This window comes from Anomaloglossus baeobatrachus, chromosome 3 (assembly GCF_048569485.1).
Source record: "Anomaloglossus baeobatrachus isolate aAnoBae1 chromosome 3, aAnoBae1.hap1, whole genome shotgun sequence".
NCBI classification, from domain to species: domain Eukaryota; kingdom Metazoa; phylum Chordata; class Amphibia; order Anura; family Aromobatidae; genus Anomaloglossus; species Anomaloglossus baeobatrachus.
This window is the reverse complement of record NC_134355.1, coordinates 189,409,313-189,433,101: the sequence shown is the minus strand read 5'-3', so window position 1 is coordinate 189,433,101 and position 23,789 is coordinate 189,409,313. Positions and strand designations below refer to the sequence as shown.

General features: G+C 42.0%; 1 protein-coding gene across 1 annotated transcript in view; it reads left to right on the top strand.

The window, feature by feature from the left end:
- Positions 1–23,789, top strand: part of SYNJ2 (synaptojanin 2) — a 266,841-nt gene that overhangs the window by 221,431 nt on the left and 21,621 nt on the right. The window contains exons 21-25 of the mRNA XM_075339649.1: positions 851–1,019; positions 2,901–3,053; positions 5,065–5,196; positions 5,961–6,028; positions 7,623–7,731. Coding sequence (XP_075195764.1) covers positions 851–1,019; positions 2,901–3,053; positions 5,065–5,196; positions 5,961–6,028; positions 7,623–7,731 — 631 coding nt within the window. The remainder of the gene's footprint in view (positions 1–850; positions 1,020–2,900; positions 3,054–5,064; positions 5,197–5,960; positions 6,029–7,622; positions 7,732–23,789) is intronic.

Below are 23,789 nucleotides of genomic sequence, written 5' to 3'. Positions count from 1 at the left end.
TTTGGTATCGCCGCGTTCAGAAATGCCCGATCTATCAAAATATAAAATCAATTAATCTGATTGTTAAACGGCTTAGTGTCAAAAAATCCAAACGCCAAAATTACGTTTTCTGGTCGCCGCAAGTTTTACGCAAAATGCAATAACAGGCGATCAAAACGTAGCATCTGCGCAAAAATGGTACCATTAGAAACGTCAGCTCGAGACACAAAAAATAAGCCGTCACTGAGCCATAGATCCCAAAAAATAAGAACGCTACGTGTTTTGGAAAATGGCGCAAAACGTGCGCCACTTATATTGGACAAACTTGTGCATTTTTTTTAACCCCTTAGATACAAGTAAACCTTTACATGTTTGGTGTCTACAAACTCTCACCAACCTCAGGCATCATACCCACACATCAGTTTTACCATATAGTGAACACCGTGAATAAAACATCCCAAAAACTATTGTGCCATCACACTTTTTTTGCAAGTTTCCGCATTTGGAATTTTTTTGCTGTTTTCCAGTACACCATATGGTAAAACTTATGGTTTCATTTAAAAGTACAACTTGTCCCGCAAAAAACAAGCCTTCATATGGCAAGATTGACGGAAAAATAAAAAAGTTACTGCTCTCGGAAGAAGGGGAGCAAAAAACAAAATCGCAAAAACGGAAAGTGCCCCGGGGCTGAAGGGGTTAAAAAATGTAACTTCATTTACAAGCTATGAAAGTAAAAACAGCTATTTTTATATAGGTCAAAATACTTGTTTTTTGTTTGTTTTTTTGTTTCAAGATCCATACTGATTTGTATGTAAAATATCATCATTGTTTAACACAGATTGCTGAAGTAATTTCCAATTTTTATTGATAGGTTAAAGGAAAAACGGTACGAGTGAGACCAAAGACAAAAGATTGGCTGAAGGGGTTACAGGAAGAAATTGCCAGAAATAGGGACAGTATGGTTCTCCTGTCGCCAAATGCCAACTCCTCTCTTTTAGAAGAAAATTTTGATTTCTCCAGTCTTGACTATGAGTCAGAAGGTTAGGTTGTTACATGATCATTAACCTATGATTGCTATTCCTGAAGTTTTTAATTTATCGCACGATTGCATGGAACTGATTTTTTTTCCAGGTTTATTGTGAACTACGCAAAGTTTTTTAAGTTTGATGATAAAGTGTGTTTTTTTGTGTTCCATGGTTATGATTCCAGAATTGAACTGGGCAGGCTTATAAATGATTTATTATTTTCAGCTAAACATGTTCATTTATGGCCAAGTACCCCATTAGGCTGCATGCCCATGATCATTGTTCACAGTGTTTTGGATGCAGCGTGTTTTTGCTCCGTCCAAAATGCTGCAGTGTACTGTACAAGCATAGTGGATGGATTTCTAGGAACCTCATGACCACTGTGCTTGTTTTTCCCGCAGTGAAAACTGACCTGCGGTGCAGCTTCCCGAATCACAGCATGTCAATTGTTTGCTGCAGAGCCACGAGTGTTCTTTGCAGGGAGAACAGAGAGAGACCGCAACTGCCCAAGCCTGGATCATGGGCATGAGCACCTGTGGCCTCCTGTGGAGGAGACTCGCAGCTCCGCAGGTCAGGACCCTGCACGTCCAGGACTCAGCGGGTCCTGATTGTTTGCACATACCCTTAAAGTCTGGTATTGTGTCTTCTCCACATAACCAGAGAGGTAAGTAGAGTGGGCTGGCTGACTGCTCGTTTTAATAACCAAGCATGCCCACTTCTCTGTCAATGCATTTTTCGTGAAAAAAGAGGGGTTGTAAGAGAGTTTTTCCCACCTCAGCAGTAAGAGGACATTAATGGCTAAATCCCAGTGGCCAGAGGGACCTCTGGTGATGTCACTCCCATGTGACCAGAAGGGGCGGGGTTTCCACCAACATAGCTGATACCAGGAAGATGCATTATTCTTTTATGTCTACGTGGGCATAGAGCTGATTATAATAGAAGCGTGGGTCTGGGGGTAAGACCCACAGATGGATGGAGAGTGCAGGGTGGGGGCAAAGCCTCCCCTTGCATCAGCATGGTGGAGGGAGGAAACATCGTTACGCCCATCAAACAAGCCATCACCCCCACTATTCACGCTGGTTATGCCCACAGGTCCTTCTACCCACTGGGATTTAGCCAAGACCGTAAGAGGACCTTGGAATCATTTTTTAGGCACAAATCAAGCCCCAATATAGTGGTGGATAATTGTAAATTATCCAAAGTTATTGCACTTGTTTTGATAAATTGAATGGTCTTGTATGTGTCACGATTATGCTGAAATTCTCAGTGCCTATGGTTGCTCATTAAGGGCCAATTTTATAAAGATTGTGTTTTTCAGAAAAAAATGAATGTTTTGTGCCCATTGCACTCATACAGCTGATTTTCAGGTGCTTTGCTTGCTATAGAACACAACTTTTCTTTGTTGCCAGATAACCAGAGCTGAACGCAAACACTTACAGTATATAGGAATGTGCGAGGCCAGGTCGGCACTCAGCGGGAATGTATGCTCGTGCTGGAGGAAAGGAGTGCAAATCCCATACTAGCTATGTGAGCTTGCTTCTCCATTGATGCATCACAGACAAGAGGGTTGGCTTAGTTATTAGAAGGAGTTTTCAGACAGCTCCTTGACACACAGTTTCGATTATGCACTGTCTTGTGTTGAGAGGCGACCGGTCTGGACCTACTACCCAAAGGGTGGGAAAACTGGCGCAGTTGACATTTGTTATTTTTTTTTTGCTTTGCTGGACATACCCTATAAATAGGTCATTGAAGTTACGGAAAAAGATATCAATTTGTCATTTCTTCTAATCCTCCTTGAGTTTGTTCCATACACTTCTTTTTGGCTTTAGCTCATACAGCACATAAGGTGCTCCTGATATCTACAGGATTCCTGACATTCCTTCATTCTCACTGCAGGTGACATATTGGACGACGATTCTGATTACATGCTGCCCTCCCACCTAATGACTGACAAAGCAGCAGCTGATGATGTGGCGCATGGGAATGAACAGCTGTGCGGGTCAAGCAAACCTCCTAGGTTTAGTCCAAAGAAACCACATTCATTTAAAGGTATAGAGACTATAGGTTAACTCTTTTGTTTTGAAAGGACATATACAACCCATGCTATAAAGTGCATTAGTTTGCATCTCTTTACATTATTCTGCTCCTAGTATTTTCCACTGGTAACACATTTCTATGATTAGCATAATCTTGGTTACCTATCATGTAACTAGAAACCCATACAATAAGAAATGTAGCAACCTATTTCTGGTTTTGTTAATTGTTTCGAAAATAAGGAGGGTTTTTGTTCCTAAAATTACTAACTTTTCTTAATTACATAAATGTCACAAAGTATATGCATCCTAAATATTTAAAGAAAAATTTATGCAATATATGATTTTATGATTTTAGTTTTGCCAATCATTTGCGAGCCAGCTCGCACTCTCCTTCTTTGTGCCTTCACAAGGAGTTTTATGATCCCAAAGAACTACCCTGGAAACGTCAAAGCTTAAGCACATTAAAAAAGTTTTTCCATTCCAAACTTATGCTGTCTAGTACTAAAGAGCGCCCAATATGCAAATTTTCCCTTCAACCAACTGGGCGTATACCACAGAACTTCTCTATAGGTATTTGCTTTTCTCCCCTATGATGCTAGCGAATCAAAACACAGCTGAATCATAGATGGGGAAAAGCAAACGCCCACAGAGAAAGTCACAGCTGCAGTCTGGCACATACTAGATTTATCTAATGTTAATATGTTCAGAACTGCAGTGTTACCGTGTGCCTTTTTTTGTATTTTGAGGATAAAAAGTAATATTCGGAATTCTGTTTTTTTTTCTTTTGTTTTTTTGTTTTTTTTAAATATTTTGCAACAATTTTGCTTTTACAGTCTCTTTGGTGATCAGTCAGCTGAGAGAAGCTCTAACACATATCAGAGTCAGAAACTTTCTCATTGGACCTTTAGAATGAGCTCAATGACAGATTCTGCGCTAACAATAGCCAGTGCAACACAGAAGCCATAAAAGGACAATTGTGCAAAATGTTTAATGAAACCCATTTCCGAAAATGATTTAGCCAAAAATTCATTCATTTAAAGCTTGCAAGTGACTTGCGTGAGAATCGAGTCTCATCACTCGGCTTGGCCTGCCACTCTCCAGTAAGGAGTGTGCAGCTGCATATATTTCTATGCAGCTGCATGCTCCTGTACGGAGGCCGTGCCGGGTGATGTTACTAGATCCTCGCAGAAAGTACTCACAAGTATGACACCAGCCTAAGTAAGAAGAAAAAATGTTCTCAAAGGCTCATACCTTCAAAAATGACGACTGGTAATGCTGATCATAACCTTAAAAATAAGCGGATATAGAAAGAAATAAGTTTGATATTTGATATTTCTACAGTTATGAAGGACCTTCTTTACTAATGCTACCTCATGCAACTGTGTTGCACTCTTCTCTGCTGCATATGGCCACACTTGCCTTAAAAATGTCCATCCATAACTAGTGAGTAGAGATACTCCAGCCAATCACTCTATCTGCATCCTTTAGTGTTCGACAATACATAAATTATCCATGTGTCATTAATTTCTTTACTGTGCTTTCCATTTAAAGGGTATCTGTTTGCAGGTTTTTGCTATGTAAGTTGAAGACAGCATGCTACATGGGTTAAAATAAAAAAATCAGGGATTCCTATCATGTCAAGGTCCAATCTGTTCTTTATTTGCTTCGTTTGTTTAAGCAGCAGGTCTTGTCATTGCTCAGACTATAATGTCACTTGTACGCCCCCTCCTGTGCATTGACACCTCACTGTCAATGCACAATGTCTATTGAGAGCCTGGTGTGACCGGACAGCTCACTCAGTTCTGCTGTATTGCTAAATCTAAAAATTCTGATTGTGTCAGAACGGCTGCACTCAGTAATCTAAGTGATACATTATTGGATTCAGTATCTCTTTGCCTGCATCATACTACTCTCAGATGAGGTAGCAAAAACCTGCTGACAGATTCCCTTTAAGTAGACAGAAGTTAATGAGAATGCTGTTAAATCTTATTGTAGAATTAAGCTTTAATACTTTTTCTATACAGATGATGCTGATTTGTTAGCTTTAAAAAAGGAGCTTCAGGATTTTGGGGAGATGCGCTCACATTCCCCCAGCAGATCATTATCTGTTCCCAACAGGCCCCCTTTACGTCCACCGCAGAGACCGCCACCTCCAAGTAAGAATGTGACATGAAAAAAATGAGTTCTAAAATGGTGATTAGGCAGGTAATATTAGCATACCTGAATACCTGTAAAGTGGAATCCTTTTTGCTACATAATTAATAAGAGATACATACCATACCTTGTGTTTTCATCCTTAAAGTACCGTCACACATAACGAGATTGCTAGCGAGATCGGAGCTGAGTCACGGTTTCCGTGACGCAGTAGCGATCCCGTTAGCGATCTCGTTGTGTGTGACATCTACCAGCGATCAGGCCCCTACTGTGAGATCTCTAGTCGTTGCAGAATGGTCCAGGCCATTTTCTTCAAAGGCGATGTCCTGCTGTGCAGGACCCATCGCTGTGCTTGACACTGTGTGACAGGGTCACAGTGACTGCTGAGATCGTTATACAGGTCGCTACTGCGACCTGTATTGTTCCTGCATCGCTGGTAAGATCTGACTGTGTGACATCTCACCAGCGACCTCCCAGCGACTTACCAGCGATCCCTATCAGGTTACATAGTTTTTGGGATCGCTGGTAAGTCGTTGTGTGTGACTGGGCCTTTACTCTGCTATTATCTGGACACAGAAATCAGACCCGTATGTGTCCATGACCTATATTGAAAGTTTGTTTTTGTGTTCAAAGCTTTGAAATCACTGAAGCTGAATAGTACTATCACAAGTCAGTGTGATGCAAGATATACCATCAGACCAGGCTTATGTAGAAGAAAAGGCGTTTGTTCTCTATGGTAATAATGTTGAAATTCTTCTCTTTGCAGAAAACAGCAATGCTGCATCATCTGTTCCACAGTCAGTGAAGCTTCTCCCTGGTGCCCCCAGTCATCCTGTGAGTCCTATCTGTCAAGGGCAATAATATTATTGTTTAAAGTCAATGCACCCAATTCTTGAAAGATTTTATGCCGGTGTTCTGGCGTCAATAGCTTTGAAAACTTGCCGAATTTTGGCACAGCTGGAAGCTGTACTAAAATATTTTACCTTTTGGCGTTCATTTTTGCTGCGCACTGACAAAGTGAGCAGGACGAGGCATGGCAACCAACACTGGTGAAATTAAAGGCGAGCTGCGGTGTTCGCCATCCCACAAATCTTACTCCTGCAGGGACTGAACTAGGATCTGTGGTGGGGCGCACTCAACTCCACTCATCCGGCGCTCCTGATTCGTGAATCGGGTATATCTAACTCCCAAAGTCTCTCATTGAACATCATTTTGTTGACAAGTTTAGATATATAAGGCTATGTGCCCACAGGGAAAGTGTCCTGTGGATATATCCGGACATTCCGCAGGAGCTCCCAGAAATCCGCAGCACAACTTTGTCTGTTTCAATGCTGCGGTTTTATTGCGGAATGTCCTGCGGATATGCTGCGGTCATTCTGCATTGAAGATACAGTACCATGGCTTCGGCACTGCATCCTCCATGCAGAACAAGTGCTGGAGTGATGGGGGCGTTCATACCTCTATCACGCAGCACTTCACTTTCCGGCCGTGTCTGCACATTGCCGGAGAAGGTGGGCGGGCCTGAACTAGCTCCGGCTGTCACATAACTGGAGCTCATGCAGGCCCCGCCCACCTCCTTCCTGCTTCTTGCTCCACCGCACTCCTCTGCATCGGAGGAATTGACTCCGGTGTCTTCTATCAAGGCAGGTAAGTATGGGATCGTGCGGAAAAATCAGCAGGAATAATTGACATGCTGCAGATTTTTCTGCAGGGAAATCCGCCTTATTTCCGCTGCGGAAAAAAAGGCAGCATTGGTACAGCAGATCCAAAATGCCATAGAAATGGCTGGGGACTCGCTGTACTGCGGATTTTTGAAAAATCTGCTGAATTTCCACGAAAAAATTGCAGCAAATTCTGCGAATTTTCCGCAGCGTGGGCACATAGTCTTATTGAGCAGTGGTATAGATTTGTATGCAGTTAGCTCCCCCTAGTGGCAGCTGTTAATAGCCAGAATTTTAATATGTATTTTTATGAATGTGAAGTGTAACAGGTGATTTGGTGTTCTGTATAACTCAAAAATGTCAATTCAGAAAAAAATACCAATTTGAACATTGTGTGGAAAAGTCTAAGCTATATAAACTAGATGGTGCTGAAAAGAGGACTTTGAAGTGTTAAAAGTTATTTTTAGGCTAAAAAAAAGTACAGTGCACTTTTGTGTCTTGCAAAAAAGAACAACAGTGAAGGATAATGAAACATCCATCTTGTAGACTCTGTTTGCTTTGCTGAAGTAAATGGATACGCCAAGGGGAACATACGAATCCTGTTTTTGGCTTTAAAGAGGAGTCTCCCGAACCAAGTGCTCAGCGCATTGCAGTGAATGTGTCCTGAGAAGTTGAAAGCAAATTGAAACCATTGTGGGGTTTAAATCAAAAACATCGTGTTACTTTTGTTCATAAATTGTAACAGGTTTTCTTTTTTTTCTTTAAAGCCAAAGGACAAATCTGGGATCAGCAAACCTTACAATGTGAAGCAGATCAAAACCACGACAGCACAGGAAGCGGAAGAAGCCATTAAGTGGCTCATGGAGTCTAACAAAGGTGAATGTAGCAACTAGTATGTGATATATGAACAGTATTGGGCTTTAAAAATGAGTAAATGAGTCCCATTTTTAGCACGGAAGTGAGAGGCCAAATCTGAGCACCCATCTCATACAGAGTACCTTGGAAATTTGCATTTGTGGGACCTGAGTAAAATTATTGTTTAATATGCATCTGTCATCAGGTTTTTGCTACCCCCTTCTGAGAACATCATGTAGTGGCAGAGTACCTGATTCAAGCAGTGGACTGCTTCCTGCAGTTTTGATCGAATCACTGTTTTATCTGCTTCAGATCTACTACGAGTTCTCTGATTGCTGAGCTCTGTATAACCCCTCCCACATCACTGATTGACAGTTTTCTGTGTACACTGTGCATAGCAGAAAGTTGCCAATCAGTAGTGGAGACAGGGCTTATACAGAGCTCATGAATATGGCGGAATACATGACAGCAGATTTGCTAGTCCTCTAGTCATAATCTTCTGCTGACATAAATGATTTTATAAAATTTATACCATGCAGCCCAATAAGTGACACATCACTGGAATCAGGGTCTCTGTCGCTAGATTATGTTGCTCTCAAATTAGGTGGTGAATGTCGGATAAAAGATTCATTCCCCTTGAAATGTTGCTTTTGTTTTAAATTTTACTTTTTTTTTTTTTAAATTATCATTTTCACTTGATGGGGATTTCCAACAAACAAAGTTAAATTCAAAGTTGATTTTAATCAATAGATCTTAGAATAATAATTTACACAATTGGATGTGTTTAAAAAAAATGTTCCTGTGCTGAGATAATCTTTTAAATCTGCCCCTGTTATGTGCTGTGTAATGGTCGTGTCTGTATCGTTTGTTTACTTTATTACTTCCTCCCCGCCCCAGGAGCTATGGTATGATCAGGCCATGTCCCTGTACGGTCAGACACGGCCATTACACAGTACATAGCAGGGGCACATATATAAGATTATCTCATCACGGGAACATTTTTTTAAACACATCCAATTGTGGAAATTATTATTATTCTAAGATCTAATGATTAAAATCAACTTTAAAATAAACGTTGTTTATAGGAAAACCCCTTTAAGAGAAATATGGAAGTGTTTAGGTTTTTTCTGCTTAAGCAGTCCTCTGTAGTAACAAAAATATGCTGCTTCTGTCCAACAAGGGATCTATACTATCAAGTAACCTTTCAGAATAAGTTGTCTTGTGTGTACATGAGGAATAACACTATTCATTGTTGAACAGGAGTATATCCGGACCACCAGACAGACGGACTAATTCTGACTGCCCACATTCCATCTATACTGCCTGTTCCGGGTTAACTTTTCATTAAAATAATTGCACTCACTGAAGTGCAGATTTTATAATAAAATGTTCACAGGTTTGTTAAGTTGGTAAATCAAAGTGAATTGCTAAATTGGAGCAAATTGTGATGAGTGGAGTGTATGCACTGATCACAGTTCTTATACAGACACTGTATGATTACTAGTAATGAGTGGGCATTACCATGCTCGGGTCCTTGGTACACGTAATGACTAGTGATGAGCGAGCACTACCATGCTCGGGTGTTTGGCACTCGTAACAATTAGTGATGAGTGAGCACTACCATGCTCGGATGCTCAGCACTCGTAACGACTAGTGATGAGTGAGCACTACCATGCTCAGGTGATCGGCACTCGTAACAATTAGTGATGAGTGAGCACTACCATACTCGGGTGTTCGGCACTCGTAATGACTAGTGATGAGCGAGCACTACCATGCTCGGGTGCTCGGTACTCGTAACAATTAGTGATGAGTGAGCACTACCATGCTCGGATGCTCAGCACTCGTAACGACTAGTGATGAGTGAGCACTACCATGCTCGGGTGATCGGCACTCGTAACAATTAGTGATGAGTGAGCACTACCATGCTCGGGTGTTCGGCACTCGTAACAATTAGTGATGAGTAAGCACTACCATGCTCGGATGCTCAGCACTTGTAATGACTAGTGATGAGCGAGCACTACCATGCTCGGGTGATCAGTACTCGTAACAATTAGTGATGAGTGAGCATTACCATGCTCGGATGCTCAGCACTCGTAATGACTAGTGATCAGCAAGTTCTACCATGCTCGGGTGCTCGGTACTCGTAACAATTAGTGATGAGCGAGCAATACCATGCTTAAGTGCTCGGTACTCATAACGATTAATTGGATGCTTGGATGGGTGTTACTCGAGTACCCAAGCATAATGGAAGTCAATGGGGAACTTGAGCATTTTTCTGGAAGATTTCCTGGGAAAATGTTCGGCGCCCTATTGACTTTCATTATACTCGTGTGCCTGGGTACTGCTCATGACTAATGGTTACCTGTTGTGAAATATGTGAGGGGTAAAAAAAGAGATCTGGTTAAGATAAAACAAACGTCCTTTACACTGTAAAAATACTATGGTCTTACACAACAAAAATTTGTATTGTAAGGTATGTAACTAACAGTGCCATGTGCACTACAGTTCAAAGGTTTGGGGTCACCCATTACAATTTTGTCTTTTCCATGGAAAATCATACTTTTATTTATCAAATGAGTTCCATAATGAATATAAAATATAGTCCAGACCTTGACTGGGTTAGAAATAATGATTTTTTTCTTGAAATAATAATTTTCTCCTTCACACTTTGCTTTCGGCAAAGAATGCTCCTTTGCAGCAATTCCAGCTTTGCAGACCTTTGGCATTCTAGCTGTTAATTTGCTGTGGTAATCTGGAGATATTACCCCCTGCCACAAGTTGGATTCTCTTGATGGGCACTTTTTGCGTACCATACGGTCAAGCTTCTCCCACAACAGCGCAATCGGGTTGAGATCTGGTGACCTCCATTACAGATAGAATACCAGCTGCCTGCTTCTTCCCTAAATAGTTCATCCATAATTTGGAGGTGTGCTTTGGGTCATTGTCCTGTTGTAGGATAAAATTGGATCCAATCAAGCGCTGTCCACAGGGTATGGTATGGCGTTGCAAAATAGAGTGATAGCCTTTATTATTCAAAATCCCTTTTACATTATACAAATCTCCCACTTTACCAGCACCAAAGCAACCCCAGATCATCACATAACACTTTTTTCCATTCTTCCTCTGTCCAATGTCTGTGTTCTTTTGTCCATAATATTCTTTTCCTTTTATTAGTCAATCTCAGATATGGCTTTTTCTTTGCCACTCTGCCCTGAAGACCAGCATCCCGGAATCGCCTCTTCACTGTAGACGTTGACACTGACGTTTTGCAGGTACTATGTAATGAAGCTGCCAGTTGAGGACCTGCGAGGTGTCGATTTCTCAAACTAGAGACTCTATTGCACTTGTCTTGTTGCTCAGTTGTGCAGTGCGGCCTCCCACTTCTCTTTCTACTCTGGTTAGAGCCTGTTTGTGCTCTTCTCTGAAGGGAATAATGCACAACGTTGTAGGAAATCTTCAGCTTCTTGGCAATTAGTCGCATGGAATATCCTTCATCTCTAAGAACAAGAATAGACTGTCGAGTTTCACATGAAAGTTCTCTTTTTCTGGCCACTTTGAGAGTTTAATGGAACCAACAAATGTAATGCTCCAGATTCTCAACTAGCTTAAAGGAAGGTCAGTTTTATAGCTTCTCTAATCAGCAAAACTGTTTTCAACTGCGCTAACATACTTGTACAAGGGTTTTCAAGGGATTTCTAAACATCCATTAGACTTCTAACACAGTTAGCAAGCACAATGTACCATTAGAACACTGGAGTGGTGGTTGTTGGAAATGGGCCTCTATACACCTATGTAGATATTGCATTCAAAACCAGACGTTTGCAGCTAGAATAGTCATTTACCACATTAACAATGTATAGAGTTTATTTCTGTTTAATTTAAGGTTAGCTTCATTGAAAAAAAATGTTCTTTTCTTTCAAAAATAAGGAAATATCTAAGTGACCCTAAACTTTTGAACTGTAGTGTATAAAATAATAGAATGTTTAAATGTGAATATATACTACTAGGCGACTTCAAATGGCATCAGCCAGATATTGTTAAGGGCACTTTACATGCTGCGATCTTGCTAGCAAGATCGCTAGCGAGCGTACCCACCTCGGTTGTGCGTCATGGGCAAATCGCTGCTCGTGGCGCACAACATCGCTCGGACCCGTCACATACTTACCTGCCTAGTGACATCGCTGTGACCAGCGAACCGCCTCCTTTCTAAGGGGGCGGTTCGTTGGCATCACATCGACGTCACTAAGCAGCCGCCCAATAGAAGCGGAGGGGCAGAGATGAGTGGGATGAACATCCTGCCCACTTCCTTCCTTTCTCATTGCGGGCGGCTGAGGTAAGGTGAGGTTCCTCGTTCCTGCGGTGTCACACATAGCGATGTGTGCTGCCGCAGGAACGACGAACAACCTGCGTCCTGCAACAGCAACAATATTTGGGAAATGGACAGAACGAGAACTGATGTGCGTCACAAATTCAGTGACCTCCAACGACATCTCATTAGTAATATCGTTGCGTGTAAAGCGGCCTTTACACTGAGGCAGTAACCATATGTGTGAGCTTAATGAGAGCATAAAATAGCAGTCATATATAAAAATTTAACACAAGGCATTTTCTTTTGGCGGCCCCCATCTTCATCGCCTACACCAAGCAATGAACATTAACAGCTGAAATGCATACCATGTGTATGAAGCCTAAATTCTTTAGGGCTTCTTCAGACAACTAGATTTTCAATCCATCTGCAATTCATATGTGCAGCAGACAGCACATGGACCAATTGTAGCCTATGTGCTACTGAACATGAGCAATCTTCTACAAGGACTTTCTGTCTGTGTGGAAAAAATTGCAGCAATCCCCCATTCTGATCCATTTTACAAACCAAAAGAGTGCATGTAACTTAAAAAGACTTGGGCTTGGGTGTATGGGTGGACGACAAATGCAACTTTACTGACTAGTGTCAGGTATCTGCTGCCAAGGCTAATAAAATAATGGTATGCATTATAAGAAGCATAGATGCTCATGAGAAGAACATAGTTTTACCCCTATACAAGTCACTATTGCGACCACACTTAGGGGTAATTTGCACGCTGTGACATCGCAAGCCGATGTTGCGATGCCGAGCGCGATAGTCCCCGCCCCCGTCACAGCTGCGATATCCTTGTGATAGCTGCCGTAGCGAACATTATCGCTACGGCAGCTTCATATGGACTCACCTGTCCTGGGACGTCGCTCTGGCCGGTGACCCGCCTCCTTACTAAGGGGGTGGGTTGTACGGCGTCACTGCGACATCACACGGCAGGCGGCCAATAGGAGCGGAGAGGCAGAGATGAGCGGGATGTAAACATCCCGCCCACCTTCTCCCTTCCGCATATCCTACGGGAGCCGCGGTGACGCCGGTAGGAGATGTTCCTCGCTCCTGCGGCTTCACACACAGCGATGTGTGCTGCAGCTGGAGCGAAAAACAACATCGGACCATCACGTCAGCGTAATTATGGATTACGCCGACGCTACACCGATGATACGATTACGACGGTTTTGCGCTCGTTAATCGTATCATCTAGGCTTTACACACTACGATGCCGCCTGCGATGCCGGATGTGCATCACTTTCAATTTGACCCCACCGACATCGTACCTGCGATGTCGTAGTGTGCAAAGTACCACTAAGGCCGCTTTACACACTACAACATATCTAACGATGTGTCGGCGGGGTCACGTCATAAGTGACGCACATCCGGCATCGTTAGTAGTGTTGTAGTGTGTGACAGCTACGTGCGACTGCGATTGAACGTAAAACCGTTCATGGCATACACGTCGTTCATTACCTAAAAATTGCACGTCGGGTTGTTCAATGTTCCCAAGGTACCACACATCGCAGTGTGTGACACCCCGGGAACGATGAACAGATCTTACCTGCGTCCTGCCGGCAATGCGGAAAGAAGGAGGTGGGCGGGATGTTTACGTCCCGCTCATCTCCGCCCCTCCGCTTCTATTGGCCGGCTGCCGTGTGACATCGGTGACGCCAAACTTTCCTCCAACTCCAGGAAGTGGATGTTCGCCGCCGGGTCACATCACATACGATATCGTATGCAGAATTGTAAGGTGTAAAGCAGGCTTAAAACACTATGAAACTATGTAATAGAAGGCAGCTTCTGCACCCGTCCTCATAATTTATTATATGTGGGTAAGACTCCGACCATACACCTGCCTGTACCTATAGTGACCAGTGGCAGCACAAATGATTGCAGTTTAAGGCATCCGATTCATCAAGATCAGCGCTGTTTATACCGGTCTTGATTAGGAGGTGTGTTGGCGTCAGACGCTCCTGATTCATTAAGAGGTGCGAGTCTCCTAATTAATTCAGCGCATCTGAACAGTGGCATACGCCTCGTCAAAAATCTTACTCCAATCATGATCCAAAGTAAGATTTCTGGCACAAGCAACACACAGAACTTTGTGTATTAGACGAGACGTAGATGACACCCCCACTCCACCCACTTTGGCAGATCTGAGCGAAACGGTCGTCAAAATGCCAAAAGTTGCAAAATCTTCACATAATCTTCATTTACTCAAAAGAATTGGGAATTATCACAGTGTTTTATGCCGGATTCCTGAAAAATACTGATTAGTCACGGATATGTGTTTGGTTTATTTAAGTGGTAAAATAAAGGAAACTCCATTGTCTCCCCATCTCAGAAGCATGTAGTTTGTCAGCAATGAAGTGATCGCAGGCTCATGTCATCATCCTCCTATTCCAATTTGGAAAATTTAAAAAGAAAAGTAAACTATATATTTGTTCTTAATGCATCCATAAAAGTCTGGACTTTTAAAATATCACATTATTTATCCTATATGGAAAATGTCATTAAAAATGGCAGAGTATCTGTTTTTCAATCACCTCATCTCCCATAACATGGAAGTAAAAAGCAATCAAAAAGTTGTGCGCGTGTACCCTAAATTTTACCAATAAGACTTTCTTCTCAGCTCGTAAGGAAACGACGTCACAGTTTCATTAACAGGGAAAAAAAATTAGAATATAACATCAACAACCATTTTTTTTAATATTTTTTTATCTTTCAAAAGCTGTAAAGCATTAAAAAAAATCTAATAAAAATTGATTTTGCCGTAATAAATAATTATTTCTGTTTTAAGCGCATTACATGTTAAATTAAATTTGTGGCATGCAAAACTATAACTTTTCCTATAAAAAAAAAAAAAATCACATACAGTGTAGTTTATTTGGCAAAAAAATAAAAAAGTTATGACTTTGACCTACATGAAAAAAAACACAAAGAAAAACAAAACAAAAGTGGTTGTGGCAGGAGAAGGATATTCATACTTACATACTATATGCCCTATCGAATTGTAAATGCAGTGATGATGGCGAATAGCATATGCACTGCACGAGTCAGATGCACAAGTCTATAGCGCAGAGGTCTCAAACACGCGGGCCGCATGCGGCCCTTCAGGCTGATTCGTGCGGCCCCCAGGCCCGTGCCCCTGTTGACTATCGCGGCCGGTGCAGGGGCTGCAGCCACTGTCTGCGCTTTATGTCAGATTAATGTTTTGCCGGCGCTGCGCGCTCAGAGTCCAGCGCTCTGTGCACAACTATTCCTCCAATGGAAACTGCCTGACCTCAGCTGCTTACCTCTGATTGGCGGACGGCTACAGCTGCATTGGAAACGTTGAGCATAGAGATCCTGAATCTGCATGCACAGCGCCGGAAAAACAATCATCTGACATAAATCTCTGACAGGGGCTGCGGCCCCTGCACTGGCCGCGATAGTCAACGGGGGCACAGGCATGCAGACAGCAAGAAGCAGAGATGAGGCAGCCGAGGGAACGCGGGACAGGTGAGAAGAATGGTGTTTTGTTTTTTTTTAGTGTGTGTATGTGAAGGACGGCACATTAACACCTTAGCGACCTATACCGTACTGGGTACGGCATGGCTCCCTGGTACTTAAGGACCCATGACGTACCCAGTACGTCATTGCGAAATCGCGGCCCCGGAGCCTCGGTGGCTCAGTGGCTGCTATCGCTGCAAATACCTTAGATTCAGGGAGGAGGGGACCCCTGCCTGACCTCAGGAGGGGTGGTGTCTCCTCCCCGGACCTATGGAGGCTGTGATTGGCTGATGAACGCCGCTCTGCCAATCACAGCCACTGTAATGTTTCAGCTATTGAAAATGGCTGAAACATTGAAATCCAGCCATGATCAGTGCAGCTATAGCACTGATCAATGGCTGGAGCTGGGTGAGCTCTGTTTCACCCGCCCCCAGCTCTGATTGGAGAGATCGGCCTTGTGACTGATCTCTCCAATCACTGTGGATCTGGGGCCGGAGACCGCTCACCTCAGCTTCACTCCGGCGACTGTGGAAGCTGAGGGGAGCGATCGGTAAGTTATAGCGCCACTGTCCCCTTTCAGCCGCCACATTACTATAGGATGGGGACAAGGTGGGCACATTGCTATAGAATAGGGACAAAGTGGGTACATTACTATAGGATAGGGACAAGGTGGGCACATTACTATAGCATAGGGACAAGGTGGGCACATTACTATAGGAAAGGGACAAGATGGGCACATGACTATAGGATGGGGACAAGGCTGGGGACATTACTATAGGATAGGGACAAGGTGGGCACATTACTATAGAATAGGGACAAGGTGGGCACAAGACTATAGGATGGGGACAAGGTAGGCACAGTACTATAGAATAGGGACAAGGTGGGCACAAGACTATAGGATGGGGACAAGGTGGGCACATTACTATAGAATAGAGACAAGGTGGGTACATTACTATAGGATAGGGACGAGGTGGACACATTAATATAGAATAGGGACAAGGTGGGCACATTACTATAGGATAGGGACAAGGTGGGCACATGACTATAGGATGGGGACATGGATGGGGATATTACTATAGGATAGGGACAAGGTGGGCACATTACTATGGGATGGGGACATTAATACAGGATGGGGACAAGGCTGGGGACATTGCTATAGGATAGGGACAAGGTGGGCACATTACTTTAGGATGGGGACATAACTGTAGGATGGGCACATGGGCACATTACTATAGAATGGGACAACTATATGATGAGGACAGTACTACAGGATAGGGAGATTGCTACAAGGGGACAAGGATGGGGAACATTACTATAAGATGGGGACAAGGATGGACACATTACTACAGGATGGGCACATTACTATAGGTTGGGGACATTACTATAGGATGGGGACAAAGATGAACACTTTACTACAGGATGGGCACATTACGATAAGATGGGGACAAGGATGAGCACATTACTACAAGATGGGGACAAGGATGAGCACATTACTGTAGGATGGGGCACAATACTACAAGGGGACAAGGATGGGCACATTACAACAAGATGGGGATCATTACTAAAAGATGTTGGCCAAAATTTCTATATACTGCAGTGCTAATTGTAAGACGAGTATTTACAAGAAAGAAATAAAATGTAAAAAAAACCAAAAACCTCAAAATAAGGCATGACATTTTTTTTTACCATCAACTTTTTATATATATATATATATATATATATATATATATATATATATATTTAAACAAAGAATATGCACATTTGTTATAATAAACAAGTGATAAAAATGATCAAAACCAGTGACCCAAAGGTGTGTAAAAAAAAAAAAAAAAAGTTTTACACACACACATATATATATATATATATATATATATATATATATGGTACCAATAAAAATGTCACTTTGTCCTGCAAATAATGCGGCCCCCAAATGATTACTTTTCCTCTGTGCGGCCCATACACCCAGCAGAGTTTGAGACCCCTGCTATAGCGCATCTGAGACATAGAGGAGATAGCAGTTGTCAATTTTTTGCAGAAAAAGGTTTGAAGAAAATAGCTTATGTGACTATGTTGGGTATGTGCATGCTGAGTTTTTTTGCTGACTTTTTGGAATGGAAAATGAGTAAATAATCGAAGATTTGGAGAGTTGAGTTTCTGCTCCCAAAATTCCTAAAATGATTCAGTATAAACACACCCATATAGGACCGGTGCCGCACCATGACCATTTAACTATATAACTGGCTCATAGCACATGGTACAGTATAAATTAGTTTTATTTATAATGTAAAAACATTGTATAAATTATCATTATGCCGTATCCCATGTAAATTCCTACAAGTTCTTATAGTGTTCGCATTCCGCCCTCGAATTGAGTGGTTACTTTTAATGTATCTATTTCAACACATTAAAATGAAAATAGCAAAGCTCATGTAGACACAAACGTGTGTATATATACATAGTGCCTTGAAAAAGTATTCATACTCCATGAACTTTTCCATATTTTTTCACAATACACCCAAAAACTTAATTGTATTTTATTGGGATTTCATGTAATCTATCAACAATACGTAGTAAGTATTTTATTTGTTAAGTGTATAGGAAATGGAAATGTTTTTCGATGCTTTTTTCCAAAATAGCTCAGTGAGCTTGAATGGAGAACGTTAGTGAACAGTAATTTTCAAGTATTGCCACATATTCTCAAAGGGGTTTGGGTCTGGACTTTGACTGGGTCAGTTAAACATATGAATATGCTTTGATGTAAACTGTTGAGGTGAGACTACAATGGGTCTCTTAAGGTCTGACTGCCGTGTTCAAATTATATTGTCATGTGTGCACATGAGACTAAAATAACGGACTACGAGTCAGTTATAACTATCTCAAAATATAGTCCAATCAAATATCGCAGGCTGGACTCAGGACGTATAGGAATTTGCATAGTCTCTGCTGGATTGGTTGTTCCAAACTTTGGGAATTCCTCTGTTTCTCAACTTCCAGGATGTAGGAGTCATCTATAAGTTACATGTGCTGGTATAGTGTATTAAGTAAAATCACTGGATAGATTATATATATATATATATATATATATATATATATATACATACATACATACATACATACATACATACATACATACATACATACATCCAGACCAGACCAAAAGTTTGGACACACCTTCTCATTCAAAGAGTTTTTTTTATTTTCATGAGTCTGAAAATTGTGGATTCACATTGAAGGCATCAAAACTGTGAATTAAAACATGTGGAATGAAATACTTAAAAAAGTGTGAAACAACTGAAAATATGTCTTATATTCTAGGTTCTTCAAAGTAGCCACCTTTTGCTTTCATTACTACTTTGCACACTCTTGGCATTCTCTTGATGACCTTCAAGAGGTAGTCACCGGAAATGGTTTTCCAACAGTCTTGAAGGAGTTCCCAGAGATGCTTAATTGTTGGCACTTTTGCCTTCACTATGCGGTCCAGTTCACCCCAAACCATCTCGATTGGGTTCGGGTCTGGTGACTGTGGAGACCAGGTCATCTGGCGTAGCACCCCATCACTCTCCTTCTTAGTCAAATAGCCCTTACACAGCCTGGAGGTTTGTTTGGGGTCATTGTCCTGTTGAAAAATAAATGATGGTCCTACTAAACGCAAACCGGATGGAATAGCACGTCGCTGCAAGATGCTGTGGTAGTCATGCTGGTTCTGTATGCCTTCAATTTTGAATAAATCCCCAACAGTGTCACCAGCAAAGCACCCCCACACCATCACACCTCCGCCTCCATGCTTCACGGTGGGAACCAGCCATGTAGAGTCCATCCGTTCACCTTTTCTACAAAGACACGGTGGTTGGATCCAAAGATCTCAAATTTGGACTCACCAGACCAAAGCACAGATTTCCACTGGTCTAATGTCCATTCCTTGTGTTCTTTAGCCCAAACAAGTCTCTTCTGCTTGTTGCCTGTCCTTAGCATTAGTTTCCTAGCAGCTATTTTACCATGAAGGCCTGCTGCACAAAGTCTCCTCTTGACAGTTGTTCTAGAGATGAGAAGGTGTGTCCAAACTTTTGGTCTGTAATATATATATATATATATATATATATTAGTAAGAAACAAAACCATTCAAAAACATGTGTTAGGCTACATCAACTAAACTACATGGATGAGTCTATGAAATGGCTGAATTAAGTATTTTTGGTTCCTTAATTCTTATCCTCAACAAAACCATTCCATTGAAGCTCTGGCAGTATGTTTAGGGTCATCATGTTGGAAGGGGAACCTATGCCCTGGTCCAGGGCCGGCGTCAGTACCCGGCATACCCGGGCAAATGCCGGGGCCCTGGAGAGCCGGGGGGGCCCACTCGGCCTCGTCAGCTCTGGTGCACCTTGGCCGGGGCCCACTCTCCTTAGTTCTGCGGTCCCCGGGCCGAGTTCCGGGGACCGCAGTCCTCGGCAGGAATCTGCGGCGCCGTCTCTTTAAGGCGCGCAGACTTCCTGGTTTGAACTTCATCTGTGGGCGGAGCTACAGACCGGCATCCTGCTCAGTCCCACAGATGAGTGTTGCAGTGCCAGCCAGCGACCCCCAGCACAGCGTGTCCCTCCGGCGCTGTGTGGGCCCCCTCTCCACCGTGACCTGAGCGGTATGTGCCCTCCCCAACCCCGATTTATGCCCCCCCCCCGGAGCCGCGCGTGTCTGTCTCTGTCTGTATGTAGCAGAGCTAGGTGTGTATGTATATAGCAGAGCTAGGTGTGTATGTAGCAGAGCTATGTGTGCATGTATATAGCAGCGCTGTGTGTATGTATATAGCAGAGCTAGGTGTGTATGTATATAGCAGAGCTATGTGTGTATGTATGTAGCAGAGCTATGTGTGCATGTATATAGCAGAGCTAGGTGTGTATGTATATAGCAGAGCTAGGTGTGTATGTATATAGCAGAGCTATGTGTGCATGTATATAGCAGAGCTAGGTGTGTATGTATATAGCAGAGCTAGGTGTGTATGTATATAGCAGAGCTATGTGTGCATGTATATAGCAGAGCTATGTGTGTATGTATGCAGCAGAGCTATGTGTGCATGTATATAGCAGAGCTATGTGTGCATGTATATAGCAGAGCTAGGTGTGTATGTATATAGCAGAGCTAGGTGTGTATGTAGCAGAGCTATGTGTGCATGTATATAGCAGAGCTATGTGTGTATGTATATAGCAGAGCTATGTGTGTATGTATATAGCAGAGCTATGTGTGTATGTATATAGCAGAGCTATGTGTGTATGTATATAGCAGAGCTAGGTGTGTATGTATATAGCAGAGCTATGTGTGTATGTATGCAGCAGAGCTATGTGTGTATGTATATAGCAGAGCTATGTGTGCATGTATATAGCAGAGCTAGGTGTGTATGTATATAGCAGAGCTATGTGTGCATGTATATAGCAGAGCTATGTGTGCATGTATATAGCAGAGCTAGGTGTGTATGTATATAGCAGAGCTAGGTGTGTATGTATATAGCAGAGCTATGTGTGTATGTATATAGCAGAGATAGGTGTGTATGTATATAGCAGAGCTATGTGTGCATGTATATAGCAGAGCTATGTGTGCATGTATATAGCAGAGCTATGTGTGTATGTATATAGCAGAGCTAGGTGTGTATGTATATAGCAGAGCTATGTGTGTATGTATGCAGCAGAGCTATGTGTGTATGTATATAGCAGAGCTAGGTGTGTATGTATATAGCAGAGCTAGGTGTGTATGTATATAGCAGAGCTATGTGTGTATGTATATAGCAGAGCTAGGTGTGTATGTATATAGCAGAGCTAGGTGTGTATGTATATAGCAGAGCTAGGTGTGTCTGTATGTAGCAGAGCTATGTGTGTATGTATGTAGCAGAGCTATGTGTGTATGTATATAGCAGAGCTATGTGTGTATGTATATAGCAGAGCTATGTGTGTATGTATATAGCAGAGCTATGTGTGTATGTATATAGCAGAGCTATGTGTGTATGTATATAGCAGAGCTATGTGTGTATGTATATAGCAGAGCTAGGTGTGTATGTAGCAGAGCTAGGTGTGTATGTATATAGCAGAGCTATGTGTGCATGTATATAGCAGAGCTATGTGTGTATGTATGTAGCAGAGCTAGGTGTGTATGTATATAGCAGAGCTAGGTGTGTATGTAGCAGAGCTAGGTGTGTATGTATATAGCAGAGCTATGTGTGTATGTATATAGCAGAGCTATGTGTGTATGTATATAGCAGAGCTATGTGTGTATGTATGTAGCAGAGCTATGTGTGTATGTATGTAGCAGAGCTAGGTGTGTATGTATATAGCAGAGCTATGTGTGTATGTATATAGCAGAGCTATGTGTGTATGTATATAGCAGAGCTATGTGTGTATGTATATAGCAGAGCTATGTGTGTATGTATATAGCAGAGCTATGTGTGTATGTATATAGCAGAGCTATGTGTGTATGTATGTAGCAGAGCTATGTGTGTATGTATATAGCAGAGCTATGTGTGTATGTATATAGCAGAGCTATGTGTGTATGTATATAGCAGAGCTATGTGTGTATGTATGTAGCAGAGCTATGTGTGTATGTATATAGCAGAGCTATGTGTGTATGTATATAGCAGAGCTATGTGTGTATGTATATAGCAGAGCTATGTGTGTATGTATATAGCAGAGCTATGTGTGTATGTATATAGCAGAGCTATGTGTGTATGTATATAGCAGAGCTAGGTGTGTATGTATATAGCAGAGCTAGGTGTGTATGTATATAGCAGAGCTAGGTGTGTATGTATATAGCAGAGCTAGGTGTGTATGTATATAGCAGAGCTAGGTGTGTATGTATATAGCAGAGCTAGGTGTGTATGTATATAGCAGAGCTAGGTGTGTATGTATGTAGCAGAGCTATGTGTGTATGTATATAGCAGAGCTAGGTGTGTATGTATATAGCAGAGCTAGGTGTGTATGTATGTAGCAGAGCTATGTGTGTATGTATATAGCAGAGCTAGGTGTGTATGTATGTAGCAGAGCTAGGTGTGTATGTATATAGCAGAGCTATGTGTGTATGTATATAGCAGAGCTATGTGTGTATGTATATAGCAGAGCTATGTGTGTATGTATATAGCAGAGCTATGTGTGTATGTATATAGCAGAGCTATGTGTGTATGTATATAGCAGAGCTATGTGTGTATGTATATAGCAGAGATATGTGTGTATGTATGTAGCAGAGCTATGTGTGTATGTATGTAGCAGCGCTGTGTCTGTATGTATATAGCAGAGCTATGTGTGTATGTATATAGCAGAGCTATGTGTGTATGTATATAGCAGAGCTATGTGTGTATGTATATAGCAGAGATATGTGTGTATGTATGTAGCAGAGCTATGTGTGTATGTATGTAGCAGCGCTGTGTCTGTATGTATATAGCAGAGCTATGTGTGTATGTATATAGCAGAGCTATGTGTGTATGTATATAGCAGAGCTATGTGTGTATGTATATAGCAGAGATATGTGTGTATGTATATAGCAGAGCTATGTGTGTATGTATATAGCAGAGCTATGTGTGTATGTATATAGCAGAGCTATGTGTGTATGTATATAGCAGAGCTATGTGTGTATGTATATAGCAGAGCTATGTGTGTATGTATATAGCAGAGCTATGTGTGTATGTATATAGCAGAGCTATGTGTGTATGTATATAGCAGAGCTATGTGTGTATGTATATAGCAGAGATATGTGTGTATGTATGTAGCAGAGCTATGTGTGTATGTATGTAGCAGCGCTGTGTCTGTATGTATGTATCCAGCAGAGCTGTGTGTGTTTGTCTGTATGCATGTATGATGTGTATCTATGTATGTCAGTGTATATGACTGTATAGATGTGTCAGTTCTATATGTATTTTTGTGAGTTTGTCGTTAAATATGTATATGTATGTGTACGTATGTGTGTCTGCGTGTGGATGGGGCCCACTGGGACTCTTCCGCCCGGGGCCCACAAAAACCTGGAGCCGGCCCTGCCCTGGTCTCAAGCCTTTTGCAACCTGTAACAGGTTTTCCACTTGAATTGCCCTATATTTAGCCCCATCCATCTTTCTATCAACTTTGTCCAGCTTATCTGGCCTCGCTGAAGAAAAGCATACCCACAGCATGATGCTGCCACCACCTTGTTTGATGGTAGGGATAGTATTTACAGATGGATGTGCAGTGTTAGTTTTCAGCCACACATAGAATTTTGTAATTAGCCCAGAATGTTC